Genomic DNA, 20730 nt, shown 5'->3' on the forward strand with positions numbered 1-20730 from the left:
GGTGGGAGCGAGGTGGGGCCGGGCCTCTCCCCCCCCCCCCCCCCGTCTCCCCCCGCCCCTCCCCCGGCCCGGGGGAAGGTGGCCGCTCGCGCGAGGTCCGTCGCTCGCCGCGCGCAGGAGGCGGCGGGGGGGTGGGGGGGGGGCTAGTGCGGCCGTTGGGGCGGGCGGGGGCCGCGCCTGGCCTGGCTCTGGCCGGGGCGGAGGCGACGGTGATGCGGCGCTGAGGCCCGGCCCGCCCCTCCGTCCCTCCCTCCCGCCCTCAGCCCGGCGCCTCGGCTCCCCCTCCGCCCCCTCCCCCGCCCCAGCCCGGGAGCCGCGTAGCCGGGGCCCGGCGGGGGAGCTCCGAGCTCCATGGGCAACACCGTCACCTGCTGCGTATCCCCGGACGCCAGCCCGAAGCTCAGCCGGGCCCGCGGCGGCGGGGCAGCGCCGGGGCCCGACCGCTGGGTGGACGCGTACCAGGCGGCGGCGGCGGCGGGCGGCGGCGGCGGCGGCTCGGGATCGGCGGAGGCCGAGTCGGGGGACTCGGATCCCGGCGGCGGCCCCCACCTCCAGCACATCAGCGACCGGGAGTTCCCGGATGGTGAGCGGCGGCGGCAGGGGGCGAGCGGCGGGGCGCGGCGGGCGGGCGGCGAGGAGCGCCGGCCACCGCATCCCCGCCCCGCTGGCGGCTGTCCCTGTGGTGCTCCCGCCCGGCTCCGCCGCGGGTGGGTGCTCGGGGGGACCGGCAGCACGGGACGCGGCGCTTCCCTGCCCGCGGCGCGTCCCCTTTGTCCCAGCGTGGGGAGCGGGCGGTCCGGTGAGACCTGCGGCGGGGGAAGGCGGGGGGGGGGGGGGGGGGTGGTCGGCCTGCCGCCGCCCGGCCCCGCGCCGCGCCCTAAGCAAAGTTCCCTGCGGCTGTCACCACTCTGACAGCCCCGGGCTTTCCTGCGGGCACGGCGCCTTGCTGCCGCCGGACGGGGGAAATCGGCTGCGGGTCCGGGACCTTTTCAAGGTACAAGCCGCGGGGGCCACCGCAGCCGGCGCGGCCGCTTAACAAGTAAGCGGCCAAGGACGGAGGAACGGCCGGTGCACCCCCCACCCCTCCCCACCGCCCGAGGAGTGCCCCGCTGGAGAGGGGGATCGGGGAACTCCAAAGAATCATGGTAGAGCCCCCCTGGTGCTCCCGTTTGAGGTGGAAGTCTGGCTGCTCGATTGTCTTAACTATGGAGCCGTGACTCAGTCGTAATGTTCAGGCAGTTCGCAAAAGCTGCTGCGTTTCCAGTCTCTGTTGAACAGGAGGAAGGAAGAGGGTGTGTGGGGAATAAGGGATTTAAGAATTACAAAGATTGTGTGCATATGACATCATTGTCGCTGGACATGGGTAATTCATAATCTAGCTCTGCAGGGTGCTCGGTTATAACTGTGGACTCATTACACCGAGGTTCCTTGTCATGTAGCTCTCAGTGTTCCCAATTTGCTTTCCTTGAGCTCATGGGAAAGTATGTGTTTGCCGTTTGGATTCCTTACGGTTATACCTGGAGCACTGGTGTCACACAGATCTGCTCTGTAATGCATCTCCTTTTCAGACATGCCTCGGAAGAGCTTGCAGGCTTGTGCTGCAGTGAATTACCGAGACAACATGTAACAGGTTAGGGGTGCTCCTGTCTGTCTGTATGTTCATGTGACACCGTAAGCATACAGCACGATGTAATAGCTTATGATATTCAAAACTTAGTTTAATTAATGAGCATCTTACTATTCCTTTTTGTAATTATAGCCACACCTATATGAAATACATTCAGTTGAAAAAAGATAGCCTGTCTGACATCTTTAATGTACGATGCATACAATAACAATTTTCTCTGGCCCTGTGTACTCGTCTTGAATTTAAGAAAAAACTTTTGGCTACCAGAAAGAAACGGGCTGCAAAAGAACATGAGGAAACCTGGAGAAATAGAATTATTAAACTTGCATGGTTCTACACAGCACCATGTGGTACAGCTGCTAGAGAAACAAGATGGAATAGTCGGCCCCTCGGATCTCCTTTGAGACAGCTGTGCAATACAGCAGTAGGAGAAATTATATTTGTTGCCTAGGAGAAATAAAACTTTATTTTTGTGAGAAAATATTACAGAAATGTCTCAACTCTCTCGTACTTGTTAAGGGAGGAGGAACTAAACTCTCTAAAGATTCTAATAAGTCAAGAAAAAATGCCTAAGCTAAATAAATCTGCTCAGGAATAGGGGTTGAATTTGTTTGAATCTTTAGTATGTGATCTTGTCAGCAGTGGTAAGTAACTAGGCTTAATTGTGAATTCATCTAGATGTCAGAACTGGCCTTGAAGTAGGGAAGTATTTAATTTTTTGAGTTTGCAGACATGAATAAAAGTGTATAGTCCAAGAATAAGATAGTAGCTGTCTATTACAAATTTTACTTTTGTGACTGTGGAAACTTTAGCCTTGAGGCAGGAGGTAATCCTAAAATTAAAGCTGCATAAGTAGTATATGTTTTAGGTGATTTTAAAGATCACTTTTAAAGTGGTATGTGGTTCACTATCGCGTGGCCTCAGAAGTAGATCTGCAAATGATAGATGCTATTTGTCTACAGTTTTCTGATTGATATAACTGTTTAGGGCTGCAAGAAGTATCAAAGTTTGATAACTTTACGAAAATACAGTTCTGGGTGGTCAATATTAGAAGTAAAACTTCTAGTGTTCATTTTTGAACATTATAAAGTGCTATCTGGGTAGGATATCAGGGTAGCCAGCTTCAAAATATAAGGCATTATTTGTGAAGTCTGAAATTGAGTGTTATGAAACAGACATTATAATGAAATTTTAAGTGGTACTGCTGTTTAATTTAAGACCTTCTATGAAAATAATAAATCTTTAAACGCAGCACTTGCATATACCAGATAGCTATGCTTAACCCTCTTAACTCTAGGATATAAAAACTGTTAGCGTACCCAAATCATGCAAGCAGCCTTCATGTTTCTGTGCTGTTGAATACTACAGAGCATTAGTTTGTTGCTATAGTGGCAAGTAGTCCAGCAGTTTCATTTGAGGGATAAATATTACTTCTATAATATATTAATGTATAATATCATAGGTTAGTTAAGATGCTAGTTTTCTCAATAATGGAAGGCTGGAAACCTACTGGCTGGCCTTTTCTTGGATGCTTTGGCAGGGGGAAAAGAGAGAAAGCTACAGGGGAAAAAAAATCAAGATAATTTTGGCTATTTTTGTTCCATGCTGCTCAGTTCTAGGAGTTTCTAAGAACACAGCTAAATATATCAGAAAGCTAGCATCCAAATGTGATGGAGATGCTTCATTCCTTAAATTTCTGTCTGTATGTTGTTTGTTGTTCTTAAGTCTGTCTTAATACTTTTGCATTTGTTTTACTAAAATTGAATGTTTTGGTTCTATGCAGAAGTTACCAACTGAGCTTTGGACTTTTTGTTTTGTATTGTTTTGTCTTGCTTTTTCATAGCAAGTGGCATGTGGTCCTCCCAGGTCTACACTCTTAAATGCGGATTATTCTGTAGCTTCTCCAACACACTACTTAACAGTCACTTATTTCTAGTCAGTACTGCTTAGATGTCTGTATCAGATCAGAATTAAACAAGAAAAATCTCGCTTTCTTAAAATGGGGATGTTATGAAGTGGTATTTATGTAAGACAAAAAAGGAGTGGTAAGTGGGATGGAGATAAAACACTATGAAACTGAAAGTGTAGTGTTTCAATGAAAGTTAATTCAAATGAGAAGAGATTGTCTGATCCACCGCTAAGAGGTAATTTAAAGGATGACTTTGTATTTTATCGTTCTCAAGATCCTGAGCCGTAACCTGTTCATTGCATGCTTTTCAGAATGAGAAGTAAGCCTGCATTTGTGGTTTGATATGCTAAGCCAAGTTGTATTAAGTAAATAGGAATAACATAACTTTGACAATGATACTTTCTTCCAAATAGGTTCATGCCTACTGTTAATGTTAAATATCAAAAGCTAAAGTGAACCTAAAGTTGCTAGTTGGCTGTTCAGCTAAACATTGTGTTCCTTCTTTCAGCATGCAAGCAACAGTCCAAAACAGTTTGAATTGACTAAAAAGGCTTTCCTCTCTAGATTTAGAAATAGCAGCTCTTTGATCTTAATGTGCCATTTGGACTGTGCTGATTACTGGGGGTTTGGGGGTTTTTGTTTGTTTGGGGTTTTTTTCCCCCAAAATGAGTGTCTGCTAATGTTAATTTGAGCTTCTTTTTTCCTGTGATTTTTTTATTTTTTCTGGTTATTGGGGGAGAACTTCTTATGGCTGACACTTTCTTGCCAGATCCCTATGTTTAAACATAGATCTAATTTTTCATGAATTCTTTGATCCTTGGATAAAACTAGAACAAAGCCTCACTTGGCAGACTTTTCTCATTTGTGCTTGAAAACGTTATCTCCCTCCACCACTGCTGTTTACTGAACTCAGCAGTTTAGCAGAGGTTTGCCTGATTCACATGAACCAAGGGGAAGATTGTTGATCTACTGAACTGGTAGGACAAAATGACCTGGTACCTCCACCTGACGAACTGGGGGGTGGAGAATGACAAGGGAAAAGACAATCAGGGATGAGAAGGAACAGCAAATGGTATCAAGAGGTGCTGAGTGGGATGTGTCATCACACAGCAGTTAGATGGGAAAACAAATGGAAAGGGACTTTGAAAAGTAGAGTTAATAGAGAATGAAGTAAGTGAGATTTACCTGCACAAGCTCAGAGTACTGCCTAGAATAACTCTCCGAGCACCTGTGAGCCTACTTTTCTTTTTTCAATGACCCCCTGGCTTGGCTGTACCATGCTGAAAGGGGCAAGCTTCAAGTTGCTTGCATGCTGCAGTTAGTAAACAGTGGTGAACAGATTCTTGAATATATTGATTGTCTGTGATCTGATTTCATCAACAGCTTGTCTATAAACCTTCTTGCAGAAGGTCTAAATATGGTTCATTTGTTCCTCTCTTATATAAATGTCAGCTTACTTCAAGCATGTGGGTGGAGGGTTTTTTTCCTTTTTTTTTTCTTTAATTCTGGTTAAAATGTTAGTAAGTTAAATGAAAAAAAATGATGAACACTGATGCAAGGAGTCAGGTTTTTGATGCCAGCAGTTTTCAGCACAGGAAAGGCTTAACCATTTTGTGTTGGGTTTTGTGTGTCTCTATTTGAAGACCTGTAGCTGCATAGGCTGACAAATACTATTTCCTAGTTAGACAAATATGAAGTTGGGGTGAAAACCAGCTGATGCTCTGGTCCCTGTTCTGGTGTTCCCTCTCTTTTTTTTTTTTTTTTTTTTTCCCCTTTGTATTTGCTGAGTTTTTCACCTGATTTACGCTCACTCTTCTTTCCCCAGAACTCTCAGTATCTCTTTCCTCTAACTGGCTAGGAATTAATTACAAAGTTATTTGTAGCAGTTACGATCTTGACAAGTATGAAAGAATTGACTCTCTACAAGCCTGAAACACCTTCCATGTTGTTGGCTTAAGATGCCTAATGTCATGGCCTTTACAAAATGATCTGTAACGTGCCTGTAGTAGAAATGACTGAATCAGTAAGTCGATCAGAAACAACGATGAGGTTCATCTGCAAATTTGGAAATTGGAAAACATTGCCATAGTATAGTATCTGTATTTCTGTTCGTATGCTTTGGTACTGCTGACAGCTAAGAAGTCTTCTACCCTTTTCTCTCTTTGTTAAATCTTGGACACTTCTGCAGCAAGAGAGTTTATGTAAGCCTTAGGTTTTTAAGAATAGTTGCTATGGGACATATATACATGAAGCTCATGGAGGCAAACTAATTTGTTTGATTTGGTGAGTGCTTCTTCAGGCTTCCAGTATAACATGTATTATAACAGAGAGATTTTCATAAAATGGGAAATACTGAAAGGAAATTGTCAAGCACTGGAACAGGCTGCCCAGGGAAGTGGTTGAGTCACCATCCCTGGAGGTATTTAAAAGACGTGTAGATGTGGCACTTAGGGACATGGTTTAGTGGGACTTGGCAGTGCTAGGTTAGCGGTTGGACTTCATAATCTTAAAGGTCTTTTGCAGCCAAATGATTCTATGATTCTCTTCTATGAAATATACGGCTAACCTGAGGATTTTGATGAAACCTGTGGAATTAGGGAAACGGAATTAATTTTCCTCGTGGCTTTTTTTTTTTTTTTTACTATGGTTTCCATGTAACTCACCTCTAGGATCCTTTCCTCTTCTAGCTTTCTTTAGGAGACTTGCTCTTTTCCCTCCTGTCAAGGTAGAAGTTGTAGAGCAACAGAAGTTTTGTGGTTAGAAGTATCTGTTCTCTCAAATGCGATCAGTGTGGTGAGGTCATACTGAAAAATTGACTAACATGGGAATGAACTCTTGCATGAGCCAGCAAAACGCAAAAACTCCTCCCAAATTTGCATTACACATTAAATTAAGGTTTCTAACAATGTTTCTTCTGCGTATAGGAGAAGGAAAGAAGTTACTGTGGGAGGCAGGAAGAAAATGCTACCGAACTTTTAAGAACCTAGACCTTGGATCTGTAGGTCCTTACCAGCAAGCTAATCTTGAGATTTCTAAATCTGTTTGGTTTTTCTGTATTACAGCTTGAGTTTGAATGTGCACTTTTATTTTACTCATGAGAAAAATCATGTTTTCAAAAGAAAATGCTGAGTGTTTCCACTTGAAGGGACAAGGATGCAATTTATATAAAAAGCTTGGCACTATTTATATAAATGTGTAGTAAAGCCAGATGAATAAAACTGAAGATCATACTTGCAGGTGATGCAAATATCAGGGTTACCTCAACAGCTTCCACAAAATCTCACTGTCAGCCAGGTAGTGTTCTGCAGTGTCTGATGAGCTGTGTGGTTATAGCGCAGCTTTGCTTTTGTTTGGAGTTCTGAAAGGGTCTTGAAGTCATTGCAGTAATCAAACATGTTGTTGGTTTTTTTCCAGTGTGAAAAGTAACACTGGCTTGTCACCAAACATGTCAATCAGGCTCAGGTAATAAACTGTTGAATGCCAGTTTCTTTCAAAGATAAAAAAAAGCTTTTCTGTAAAACTGTTGGACATGTTTCATTATACAGATAAGTTATTTGATTTTGTAGAACAAACTGCAGGTACACTGAGATCCACAAAGCCACTGTAAAGAGGGACTGTGTTTGAGCTTGTGCCTAAAAAGGCACAAAACTTGATTAAACTGTTAACTTTCATAAAAGCCCAAAGTTCATTTGAAGTTTGCATTAATGTGAGCAATTGGAAGAGGAGAAAAAACTTAACGTATGCTCAGTCCATCAGGAGGTGTATGACACACAGTACACAGGAGTGTAAACTTTGGTTGATCTTTAATGTGTACAGTTAGAAAATTTTATTTTGGCTTATCAGTTAAAAAGTTAAGAGTTGTGGAGTTCTGCTTTAGCTTCTTGTGGTAGTGATTTATGTTACATGAGAAGGCCTATGTGTGGAATAAAAAGTGGACAGCATGGAATCAATTCTTTCTTCTCGACATTTTCAATGGTCCTGCATTAGATGCAGTACAGAAACACATCTGTAACAAAATATTAGTTACTTTTAAGATCTAGTTTGTGAATTCCTGTTTTCCTTCTAGTTTCAACATAAAATCCTCGGGGCATCTAGTTTTCCTCCCTTTTAACTGGTCCTGCCTTCACTGTGGAGTTTGGGGTACTCTTGACATCCTGCTGTTCTGCCTAGCTAAAATGTGTAGAAGTGATTATAACCCATCATGAAACACATAGAAGCCTATTCGACTTCTTTCAACCCCAGAAAGGCTAGATATTGTGTATGGTGGAACAGATCTCTCAATCATGTTTCCCCAACAGGGGCTGTGAACCACGTGCAATAGGATCATGTTGGCATTTACTGTGGAGGCCAATGACAGCGATGTGGATCCTCCTGCAGTTTAAGAAATGCAACACTAATACTATATTGATTTTTAATTTGTTTTAAACCACAGAAATGAATAGAAAACTTGAACCCTGGCTAGCCCATAGTATTTAATTGGTCGTCTACACTTTTGCTTTCTAAATTCTTCTGATTTTAGTATCGTATTTGAAATCCTTACTGTGTCAGTTTCTTGTTCAACCAGCCCAACTCAGGAGTGTGGTGTAAAAGAGCAAATAATTCATTCTTAATTAAGAGATCTTGTTGTATATTCAAGTAATTTCTGCAGCCTTCTAAAACATCACAGTGCACTTAGATATGTGCTGGATATTGGTAATGATATTGCTGTTCTCATAGTAGTGTCATAAGGAACACCTGCCAGATTTTAAATAGCTTTACAACATCCTTCTGTGTGTATTGTGCGAAGTCACAATCTTTAGAAGTAATTATTTAACAATGAGGATGGCCAAACACTGTCATACGTTGCCCGGAGAGGTTGTGAAGTCTCTGACTGCGGAGATACTCAAAGCCTGACTGACAGATGCAGTCCTGGACTGCCTGCTCTAGCTGACCCTGCTTGAGCAGGAGGTTGGATTTAGGTGATCTGAAGAGGTCTCTTCCAACCTCAACTATTCTGACTTTCCATGAACAAAAATGAACTGTGTGGATGGTTTTTAGTTGTTTTCCTTTTTAAATAAAGAGTTGATTTCCTCAGGGGAGTTGGGAGTGTTTTTAAGGGATCTATGCATATGCAAGTGTTGGTTAAGATTGTTTTCATGAAGATTTTCCCTCAAAATAGAGTTCCTTTCTGGGAACTGGTTGTGTTTGAAAGCATTTTGTTATGCAACATACCCAGTCCCTTATGTATTCAAATTTTCTTGTATTAGTTATGAAAACAGAGCAAGTTCAGTATCTTTTGAGTCCTTCCCATTATGGAAGAGAGATGTACTCTGTTGAAGATGGATAATCAGGAGATAAAAGTGCTTTTGTTCTGTCCAAATCTGGGGAAGAAGCCATCCATAAAGCATTAAAGGATAGACTAACCTGTGTGTAACTGAGGACATAACAGAAGAAGCCAAATGGAAAACAGCCTATGTGTGCTGGGTTCTGTGGTGTGTTCAGTGTGACTGGTTGAGGACTAAACAAAGTAGGTTGGATTTAGAAACCAGAATTGTAACTTTTAGGAAAGTATTTGGGAATAGAAATAGGATAATGTAATTTAAAGGACAAATCATTTTATAGAATCATAAAATAGTTTCAGTCAGAAGGAACCTTTAATGGTCATCTAGTCCAAACCCCCTGCAATGAGCAGGAACATCTTCAACTAGATCAGGTTGCTCAGAGCCCCGTCCAACCTGACCTTGAATGTTTTCAGGGATGGGGCATCTACCACCTCTCTGGCCAACCTGTGCCAGTGTTCTACCACCTGTAAAAAATGTCTTTCTTGTATCTAGTCTAAATCTTCCCTCTTTTAGTTTAAAACTGTTACCCCTTGTCCTATCACAACAGGCCCTGCCAAAAAGTTTGTCCCCATCTTCCTTATAAGCCCCCTTTAAGTACTGAAAGGCTGCAATAAGGTCTGCCCGGAGCCTTTTTTTCTTCTAAGCTGAACAACCCCAACTCTCTCAGCCCGTCTTCATAGGAGAGGTATTCCAGCCCTCTGATCGTCTTTGTGGCTCTCCTCTGGACTCGTTCCAACAGTTCCATGTCTTTTCTGCACTGAGGAATCTAGAGCTGGACGCAGCACTCCAGGTGGGGTCTCACCAGAGCAGTGTAGAGGGGTAGAATCAGATCATTCAACCTGATGGCCATGCTCCTTTTAATGCAGCTCAGGATACAGTTGGCTTTCTGGGCTGTGAGTGCACATTGCTGGCTCATGTTCAGCTTTTCATCCACCAGTACTCCCAAGTCCTCCTCCTCAGGGCTGCTCTCAATCCCTTCATCCCCCAGCCTGTATTGATACCAGGGGTTGCCCCGACCCAGGTACAGGACCCTGCACTTGGCCTTGTTGAACCCCATGAGGTTCACACAGGCCCGCTTCTCAAGCCTGTCCAGGTCTTTCTGGATGGCATCCTGTTTCTCAGGTGTGTCAATTAAGCTATTGTTATGAATAACAGACTTTCAGGAATGTTTTGGAAAACTTTTTAGTCTTAATTTGTCTTAATTTTCAAATCTTTATTGGGAGTGTTAAGTAACTCGCATCTTTCACACTCTAAGGTAATGAAATATAAGGGAAGCTGAAACATTAATCAAAGCTAGTAACCCACTGAGCAAGGGAAGAAACTCAATTTACAGCGAAGACATTATTTTATGATTTAATGCGTTAAATATGTGCTGTATCAAAATGTTACTGCTGTCTAGTAAAGCAGAGGTTGGGGCTTAAACTATTAAAGGAAATTTAATATTTTAGTGTTCTAAAGTAGTGAAATTGTCAAAGGGCTGCTACTTAGTAACAGTGACATCTTTTGACTGTCAGCTTTATTCATGAGATAATATATGTAGCACGATGCACTATGTAAAACGTGTTCTTAATAATTAGAAATCACTTGTGGAGGTGTGTAAAACAGTAGGTATATAGCTAGCATTATAAATTCCTAAAACCCACACACATTCTTACATGGCATCGATGAGTAAAAGTAAAGTCTTCCTGCAGATTTTGTGTTGAGGAAAGGATATAAGATCTTGAGCTAGGGGCAGAGGTTTGCTTTTAAAAGTAATATGATCTGCCCTGTGGGGGACTGTATGCTCTTATCAGTACATGGAGTGCACAGTAGCAGCTGAGATTGTAGGGCAAGCAAGCTGCAAGGGATTCTTTAAAATGAGAATGGTGAGAGAGGGAAGCAAGTTCAGGCTTCTCTGTGCTCCAGTTGGAGACAGGGTTGATCTGACAAACTTGGTAGTACAATGTGAGTAAATGGCACCGAGAGATGCAAAGAAATAAGGGGGAAAGCTATTTTTAATACACAGTTCTCAGAGAGAGGTGAAGGTCTGTTGTAGTGTTGCAGGATTACTGCGCCACTCCCACAGACGTAATTTCTGGTGGGAATCTTCCCTTCTCACCTCTTTATCACTAGGTGTGAGGGTCCAATAGAAAATGTGTTTTGACTTCTATTGAGTCGATAGCCTCTAGAACAAAAAATGTTTTGAAGGTTTTTTTTGTTTTTTTTTATATCATCCTGTTCCTTCTCTCATTTCTCTCATTCCTGTTTCTGCATGTTTTAATTCCCATTATTTCTGTTCATCCTGTGGCATACCATGCTGCTTTCTTTTCCTGTTAACTTTCTGTGAAGCTTGACCTTTCTGTCATACGTCTTCTGATGTAGCTCCTAATCAAGACTTACCCATATTTTTCAGGGCTAGGTATCTTGATTTTGGACTTGTAAGTGCTACCAGGATGAAGTATTAGGAGATTTGCTTGGTTGTGAGTCAAATTGCTTGCAGACAGATTGATCTCTTCCTCTGGCTTTTATTTTGCTGTGTTTTCCATTACATTTTGCCTCTTCTCAAGTCCTTATCTGCCTCTTGCCTTATGTTTCCTTCATCAGCTGTATGGCTGTTGCTTTTGGTATTTCATGAGCAACACTGGCAGTTTAGGAAAAGCAAATCATAGGACTAGTGTTTCCATTGCCTGGAAAAAAAGCTTTGTCCAGGGAGAACAGCATAGAAAGGACCATCAAAATTCTCTGGCTGCTTAGAAGGGGAAAGCTACAGGGAGGTAGTCTACTGAATGCATCTTTCTTTCTTCTCAGTCTCTTGCAAGACAAAAGCAGATGTACTGTTTCTTCTAATGCCACGTTATTCTGGGATAAGAAGCCTAGCTACAGTTCATCTTGATCACTTCTTGTGGGAGTTTTGTACCAGGGGCTGCGCAATGTGTCTTGACTTCATTAGTACCGTAACATAACTTTGGTTGTATAGTCTCTGTTGTGGATATGATGTGCTATGGGTGCTGATACACCTGACTTTGTCCAGCAGAAAGCATCTTGTGTCTGGCAGACCCACTGTGGAGCTTGAGCCGGTAAAGTCTATTTTCCTTTCACTGCTGTTCCTCTCCTCAAAAGTGGGGGTCTGCTCGGGTTCAGAGGGGCAAGTTTGACTTGTGTGGACATGTTGATACTGTGTCCCTTAGTGCATCCTGCAGTGCTGTGGATCTTGGACCCTTTTTGTCTGAGGTGAAAGTTGGTTATATTTACATGTGTTTAATTCTTGTAGTGCTTTTAGCCCTAGACCTGTTTTCTAACATCTAGACAGCATGGATATATAGGGGCTGGCAGAGCACAAGAAGAGGCAAAAACAATGTAAGAAGTGAGCTTTAACAAGTCATGTAGTTTCAAAGTAAATTAAAACCTCAGGGAAGTCAACATGTTAGTGTGTTTTGGTTTTTTTTTTTCATGGGGTGTGGGAGGATGGGCGTTATCCCTTACTGTCTCTTCCCTGGAAAAAAAAGCACCTGTCCTGTTCAACATTTATCAGTGACCTGGAGGAGGCAATGGACTGTGCCCAAATTGCACATGACACCCAACTAGGCAACAGTCAATAGGCTGGAGGCTGCTCATTCAGCAGGACCTAGATAGGCTGGAGGATTGGGCCAACAGGAACCCTCTGAAACTCAACAAGGAGAAACACAAAGTCCTATGTTAGGAATTACTGAATTCAGTAGTCCTTTTCCCTCTTTTCCTCTGCTTGTTCCTCTCCAGTCTTCCTTGCTGCCTTCCCCTAAGTATCACACATCTTTTACAGTCCTACATGCTCCTCCCTACCATTCCAGAGTGAGTCCCGTAGCCCTGTAGGCGTTAGTCCCCCTCCGTGGGAAAGGTGATCTGGGCTCTCTGGACCCTTATTGGAGATTTTCAAGACTCAACTGGATAAAGCCTTGAGCAGCCTAGTTCTACCTCATAGCTGACCCTGTTTTCAGCAAGAGGTTGAACTAGAGGCCTCCCAAGGTCCTTTCTAACCTGACTTATCCAGTTATTCTAAAAGTTGTTGCTGAACTATAAGTAAATAAATTCTGAGTTCTTTGCTGTGTTGCATCATAACTTTCTAATAATAATCTGTATTTTAAATCTGTGTATTGCAGTCTTGTTCTGCCTGTTGATATTTATTTGGTAGACTAGCAAAATACTTCAATTTCTGAATCACTCCTTTCTCAAATCTAAAAAGTTGTTTAATATTTGCCATTATTAGTGAATTCCTTGGTCTGTGTCAAAGTTTGTTGTGTTGTTTGTTTTTTTTAATAGAGTGCTAGCATTAGAAACTAGAGTTTGTCTCTACACTGTCTCTTAAAAGTGATTTGCTAAATCAGTGTTAGAAACATCAACATTGTGGACAGGTTTTAAAAAACAGTTATATTGTTTTGTTGAGACATTACAAACAGTAGTTAAAATGTGGCAGCAGGACATACTGTTGTGTGCTGGATTTTTTTTTCAGAGAATCGAATATGTATTAGTCATACTTCAGGTAGGAGCTGTAAGGCAAATTCCATTCTAGGGCTTCTAAACCAGGACTTCTTACATTTTAACCACATGATTAAATTCAGGTATCTGTTCACTGCGTGCCATGAATGAGCACAGTAAGGTGAAAATAGAAATACTGGTTTTATAAGTTAGCGTTTAAAAACTGCTCAAGATGGTCTGCTTTCATAGCTGACTCTGGCCTTTTTTGAGAGGGGGGGAAATTCCTGATTGAACAATCTTTGTGTTCCTAAATAGATGTTGGCTACCTTACTTACACAGTAGAGATTCAGAATTACAATGGTCTGCATCCTGGACCAGTGTCAGAGCAATACCGTTGGACTAAGATCAGTGATGTTGTAAGCCAAGTACTTGGAAAGCATCCAGGTCTGGATACCAATGTTGTGTACCAGTGGGAATCTGGAATGAGAAGTCTTGGGGGGACACGTACTTTTGCAATTACATTTACTCGCTGACGCATGAGGGCTGTGGCTGTGCTATGGGTTAGGTGCAGTAGCACAACACATTCACATAGTTAAGACTTCGAGCTCCAAGACAGTTTGTGCATACTTTGGCTACTATTTAACCAGAGTTCTGTTGGTTGAGTGCATAAAAAGCTCTTAAGATTTTTTTCTTTTTTCATTAAAAGTTGTTGGCGATCTTAGATGACTTTGTTTTTTATGGGTGTGGCAACTGCATTGGCCTAACACCTTGAAACGCTAACATGCGCAAGTTTGCAAACTTGCATGCTTTTATGGTTAGCGTGGCTTAAGTAGCACACAGGAAGATCAGAATGACAAATGCAAATGGATGAGCATTTGCTTTTTCCAGGATGTACAGAATCACAGTACTAGATCGTTCCGTTCATATGTTCACATAAGTCGGTGTGGCTGTAGCATGACTTCCTCAGAACAGCTGTTTCTTCTGTTGAAGCTAATGCAGCTCAAAATTTCATCATGATGTTTACAGTTTCATCAACAAACTTTTTAGTCATCACTCCCTTCTTAATCTAAGGGAGTAATATATCCTCATCTAATGTCATCACTGCTTCATTGTGTCCAAATATTAAAGTAATCATTTTGTTCTTCAGTAATTATATACATTTGCTGTACAGGGTTTTACTTGAAATTCCAAAAGAACAGAGTCGTGTAAGATACATGTTTTGATATTTACCAGCACTGTAAAAGTTACTTATTAGGTTCTTTTATAAGACCATAGAGATTTTTTCCTGCTGTGTTGGCTACTTAAAGCATAGAGTGAAAGATCAAAAGATCAGCAGTATCGTCTTTTTTTTTTTTTTTAAATTATGCTTTTTGCTAAAGTTCTAGCTTTCTGCCCTCTACTGAGCACACGCTCCACATCCAGCTACCCTAACATGCAGGGGCACATATTGACTTTTGAAGACGGATATTGCTTTCTGAGGTCTCCTTTTCCAGATTTTATTTTGATAGAAACCATAAGCTACTTCAGAGCTTCATGGCAGTAGGATTAAGTCCACTGGCTATATTTCAGAGGTGAAAATGTCAGATTTTTATTTATCTTGGCAAAAGTAAGGTTTTGCTTTAGAGAGACAGCCCATTCTATGTGTTTCTGATCTTGTCTCCATCACTGTGCTTGAGCATTTTAAGGCTGGGTAGGAATTGTTACAGTAATCATCTTCTGTTAAAGGTCTCTCCTTTTTTTTGTCCTTTCTGTTTCAGATTTAGCCTTGGAATCTAATCCATCTGATCATCCCAGAGCAAGCACAATTTTCCTGAGCAAGTCTCAAACAGATGGTAAGCTTAAGTTTTTTTCCAATTTAAAAAAAGGTGGGAGAAAACCTGGAAAAATAACTGCCTATTTTAATTATACAGCTCAAGAACACTTAAATTGCTTTAATTCTTTCAAAGCATAGTTATGAATAATTTGTGTGTTTACACAGAAATGTGTTTGTAAGCTGTTTTACTTAACACTTATCATCACTTGTTCTTCTAAACACTTAAATATCAGGAGATTTCAGAGTCTGGATCCTAGTAGTTTGAAGGAGCAAGGCTTTCTTCACAAGTGTAATCCAAGTTCAAGCAGTGGTGGGTTTTTTTATGACCAAAGACTGTTTTAAAAATCTCTTTAAATTAAAAAAAAAAATTAAAGGGTAGATTTCTGTAAGGAGTAATAAGCTTAAGTCTATATCCGTTGCTTTTGAATATGTTGTTTTATACTGTTTGAATAGTTTCAGCAGCATAATTATTCTTGAATCCTGGTTTTAATTGCATGGTTGTGTTGGGATTTTCAGTTTCTTTGCAGATCCCTTGTTTACTTAATAAAGTAAATTTTGAACAACTACTGCAGTTTGTGCATTCCAAAATGTTCTCAAACAGTCGACTCTTTTCCATATTGCACAAATATAAAAGAATTCTGACAACAGTAACTTTTGAAGTTGCAATTAAAAAGGAGTTTAAGATATTCTTTTAAAAATGCTTCTGTTCCTTTTACAATTGGTTCTTGTTTGAAGTACTGTTTTTCCTAAGACAATGTTACACTTGAGATTGGATGTGTTGATGGAAAGCTGCAGTGTGTCTTCTACCTTGGCATAGCTGTGCCACAGAAAATTAGCATTATTTTGACAGGTCTGTCATTTGCAGTCCTGCTATTGAGAGTCTTATGGCAAGTAGTAAAATTGTCAGTTTTATCAACTTCGCAATGCTCTGATAAGCTGTGAGCACTGGAAAGAAGCACTAGCATGATTCTACAGAACAGATGATACCAAGGAAATGAAGACTGCTTCAAACAGAGGATCTGACCTGCACATTTCAAACACCTCTTAGATGAGCGCTGCTTAATTTGCTGTTAGCAAGTTGACACTGTTCTTGACCGTTGTGGTGCAGCTTCACTGTGCAGCCTTTCAGCCTTGCTGCAAATAATGTTCAAACTACACGAACATCGTTGTTAGGGGTAGTGTTGCTTTTAAACATGATTTGGTATTCTTCAAATGTAACGTATTGAAATGTATACACTTGTGTTCATGTAGAAAAATGGTCTTCTAGGTGAGATAATTATTAAACTATTCTCTGAAGTTTGTATTAGTTGGATGAATTGATTGTAATTTTATAGACAAGTCAGGCTGAAGAATTTACTTTCTAATTTCACTGGATTTTCTTTAGTTAACTTTCCATAGAACTAGTAGAATTAATATCTGTAAGTTCTCTCTCACTGAGGTGTTACCAGGATTATGACTTTTGATTTATGCAAAAAGACCAAAAAAATGCGGATATTCTCTTCCAATTGTTAATTTTCCTAAATATGTAAGAGGATGCGTCCTGCTAATGAATGGTAATGACCTGAGGTCAGAACTTTGGAGAAGTCCTCTGTCATGGCTGGTCACATTTGTATAGCCTTCTGCATGCGTGCAACTCTCAGCTCTCCTTTAATAGCACTGTTTTACTGCCGCTGTTATAGCTGGAAGTTAAACCTTACAATCTTTTTTGAAAGGCTGACACAGTTTAAAATGATCAAATAACATGGTTGCAGTTATATAAACTGCCTATAAATAGGCATGGCTTGTGCCAGCATCCTGTGTAGTGAAATACCTTTTTACTTTCTGCTGCCAATAGAAGGAGTGAGAACATGTGTATAATGCTGGGCACTTTCCTCCTTGTGTGTCTTTGGCAGGTTCAGTGTGTGATGTTTTTATATCCATTTGCTAAGTGGTTGCTGTTAGATGTTTTATGTTGTCTACTTGAGCTATTGCAAATCATCCAGTTTTTCATGGTGCATAGCATCTTTTCAAAGCTGACACGTTTTTCCCTTAGTGTAATGGGTAGAAGTAGTTCCTAAATGTACCTGTGGATAGTTGGAAGTAATATGTAGTTTACTAGCTTGATAAAACTCAGTACTTTTTCCTCAAATTTGGAACTTTTAATACTCACGTACTTCAGACGACTAGGTTAATAGAATGACTTTATTGAATGTAAATTGAGATTGTATTTTAGAAAACTTTCAATTCACATTCTTTCTCCCTCTTTCTGTAGTGCGAGAGAAGAGGAAGAGTAACCACATCAATCATGTAAGTAAAACAAATTCTTAGTGTGCTATATAGATAATATGAGCATATTGGGACAAAGAAAAATTCAAGAAACAACTGTAGTAATTTTAAGTATATAGTCCTACACATGTTCCAAATCCTCCTTAGCAAGATAAAACTGAATTATCTTTGTCTTTAAAAAATACACAAACAGGCACGGTATCACAGAGCATAGAATGGCTGATGTAAAAAAAAAAAAAAAAAAAAAAAAGGTTTTTTTTTGTATCAGCCTTGAGCATTTCAGAATAGTAAAGGAGCAAATATAAGTTAAACTGCCTACATTGTTTTTTTTTAAAGCCGAAATAAAACTAGAATAATTTCTTAGCTGAGATGACACGTCTTAAATGACTTGTTTGAGCTTTCACTACAGGACTTATTGTAAGAAATGTATCCAGCATGAAAAGAGAATTATGAACAAACATTATAATCAGCATCGTAAACAAATGATAATCCATTAGTTTTAAAATCTGAAAATATGCTCTAAGCTGCTTCTGCAAATACTAAGTTATTTTTGACACTTCACTTTGCATCTTTTTTGTATGTTTTTTTTTTTGCTATGTCATTAATAAGTGGATAAAAAATTATTAACTAGTAAAGCTAAGAATAGAAGTTATTAACACAGCTTAAAAATACTGTCTTGCAGAAGTGTCTACTGGTAAGTTACTGGTAAGATAGTGATATTTCAAGTCTGTTGTATTTAGTATGATTATGGGGGGCGCCCTGGAGAGGGGAGTTTGCCATAGGGCAAACTTCAGCTGGAATGGGAGATATTTCCAGGCAGCCATTGAGTTGTGAAGGGTGCCACCATTTTCAGATGGAAGACTTTCAAGTTTTCAGACAAGGCGTTTAAAAAGACTCTGGCAAAAACTAATGAATCTTGAATTGCTTGATTAAAATTCCTCCCTCAATTATGATGTCCTAGCTCTAGTGCAAGGCATTCTATAAGAATGCTCAGGGAAGCCTGACTTAGTGTTTTATAGCAAGATTTCTTACACTATAAAAATCTACAGGATTAGGATAGATGATGGAACATATTGTTAGCTCTAAATAATAGAAGTAAGGGTAATAGTAGTACTTTATTTCCAGATGCTAAACAAGACATGACTGAAGTGAGCAATGTCAGGAAGAAGTTTCTTTTTTTTCTAAAATATAACAAGACAAAACCCTAAATGCAAACCTGTCTTTACAGGGAGCGATACTGGATAACCAGAATGTAAAAGTATAGGATATAAAAGAAGGGAGAATATGATTATGGAGTCACAGGGAAATCTAATAAAGTTGGAGAGGGAAGACTGAGACCCGAACTGGCAAGAATGGAGTGGAGGAGAACTGAGAAAATCAGAGGACTTGCTGCTTTAGCTGCAACTATTTCTGCTGAAAATTACTTACGTAAAAACATCATGTTGCATATTACAAGAGATGATTTATAAACCTATCTTACACAAAGGGTATCCTCAGGAACTTGATGGCTCTAGGGTAGCTTACATAGCAGGAGCAATCAACTGCAAAGACCTCCTCTGCAGTAACTACTTGAGGTGTAAAGACAGGATTCAGTGTGGTAAACCAAATCTTACAGACTCCCTCTTCTTGAATGTATTTTATCTTTTATCTTTTTTTTTTTTTTTTTTCCCTCCCCCCCTCCAAGGTTTCTCCTGGTCAGCTTACAAAAAAATACAGCTCATGCTCAACAATATTTATAGATGACAGCACCGTCAGTCAACCTAACCTTAGAAGCACAATAAAGTGGTAAGAACCATTTGTCATCAACAAGGGGCTGAGTAGCATTGCAAGGTTTATTTGGGATTTTGTGGTGGTCTTGTCTGTTCCAAAGCCAGTCTCTCACTTGGATGAGAGGAGCACAGCACTGCTTATTCAGGTTGGTCATGGAACTGGTGTGGAGGTCTGGTTAATTATGACTGCTGAAGTAAGCAGAATGTACAAACAGAACTAATGTATTGTTGTATTTCAAAGTAGTTATCATTGTGCATTTGAGAACCTGGGGAAGTGCAGAAGTGTGTCAGCATTTTCAGTTTAAAAGTGTGTGTTGGGGGTGGGGACCTCAGTTTTCACATTGAAAGCCAAATCCAGAAACTCCATCTGGGAAAACTTGGAACAGATTTTGTATGGAGTTGCAGGAAAAGTTTGTAGGACCCTGTTTGCTACTTGCCAGTGGTCTTAGTCTGCCCTCTAGTTGTGGATAACAGGATGTTGCTGGCTTTGGTTTTAGTTGTAGCCTTTCTACTTTGTCTTCATATATTTGTTATTTCAGGTAGGTGAGTTTGATAATTAATTAGCCTTCTTGGTTCTCCAGTGGAAAAGGCTGTTTGACCTATTGTTCTGGGTACCACAGAGACAGTTCTTGGTGCATAGACGATACCAGCTGAGAACTGAGAATAGTGTTTTAATGTGCTTGAAGGGAAAGTAAGGCTGAAAGTAGCTTCAGGCCCAGAAGGCTTTACTGTGTTAACACTTAGTAGACTTCGAAAATGTTTAAGTTGATTTGTCGCTTTCAAATTTGGTTTCAAACAGAGGTATCTAGCAAGTCACTCCTCCTTTTCTAGAGAGAAAAAAAAAAAAACCAAACTAGAACATGGTGTTTGTGCCATTTTGAAGTGGTGTACATCTGGCAACAGATCAGAGCTTCCCTGTGACAGATTCCTGTGATAGCAGTGCTTGGGTTGTCACTGCCAGTAAAGTGTCTGAAATTTGGCTACAGTAGATGAGTGTCAATATGAAATGTATTGCCTCACTTGACTCAGCAGAGACTAGATCTCTTCTTGTCCCCTTTTTGCATAATTATCTTTATTATTCTCTTTTTTAAGACAGGTCCTAAATTAGACAGCCAGAGATACAGAGTTAAAACAGCAGCAGAATCTCTACAACAGTATACGTGACATCAAGTAGAACTTTTATTATATTTAGTTATGAATAGTCCACATCTTCAATAAATGTCACTTAATCAGGCAATGAAAGCGTGTATTTAAAATGTGGTATAATATTTATTTTGCAGTACAAATATCTGTACAATGAATACAAAAGTAGTTTGGCTGGCAAATTTGATTTGGCCAGTTTCTGTTCAGGCAGGTAAACATAAGAAATGAGACACAGAGTACTCGAATGTAAAGGGAAGCCAATGCATAATGGATTCTGAACAGTTTGCCCTGAACAACAGCTTTTTCAGTGGAATAGTGTCCACAGAATGTGTTTTAAGTCTTCTTTTTTCTTTCTCTTTTTTAGTGTAACATTAGCAATATTCTACCACATAAAGAACAGGTGAGTGAACTTTTTTTTTTGCTGAAAATTTCTTTTTGAGCCAAGAATATGG

General features: G+C 40.5%; 1 protein-coding gene across 1 annotated transcript in view; it reads left to right on the plus strand.

Annotated features, from left to right (window-relative positions):
* Positions 1 to 169: 169 nt before the first annotated feature.
* CCNYL1 (cyclin Y like 1) overlaps positions 170 to 20730 on the plus strand; it is a 35049-nt gene continuing 14488 nt past the window's right edge. Inside the window, exons 1-5 of the mRNA XM_082484501.1 lie at positions 170 to 583; positions 15046 to 15120; positions 17353 to 17387; positions 19051 to 19151; positions 20643 to 20678. Of these exons, the coding sequence (XP_082340627.1) occupies positions 352 to 583; positions 15046 to 15120; positions 17353 to 17387; positions 19051 to 19151; positions 20643 to 20678 (479 nt within the window). The 5' untranslated portion in view covers positions 170 to 351. The remainder of the gene's footprint in view (positions 584 to 15045; positions 15121 to 17352; positions 17388 to 19050; positions 19152 to 20642; positions 20679 to 20730) is intronic.

The sequence above is a fragment of the Vanellus vanellus genome (genome assembly GCF_965231255.1).
Source record: "Vanellus vanellus genome assembly, chromosome: 5".
In the NCBI taxonomy this organism is placed as follows: Eukaryota; Metazoa; Chordata; class Aves; order Charadriiformes; family Charadriidae; genus Vanellus; species Vanellus vanellus.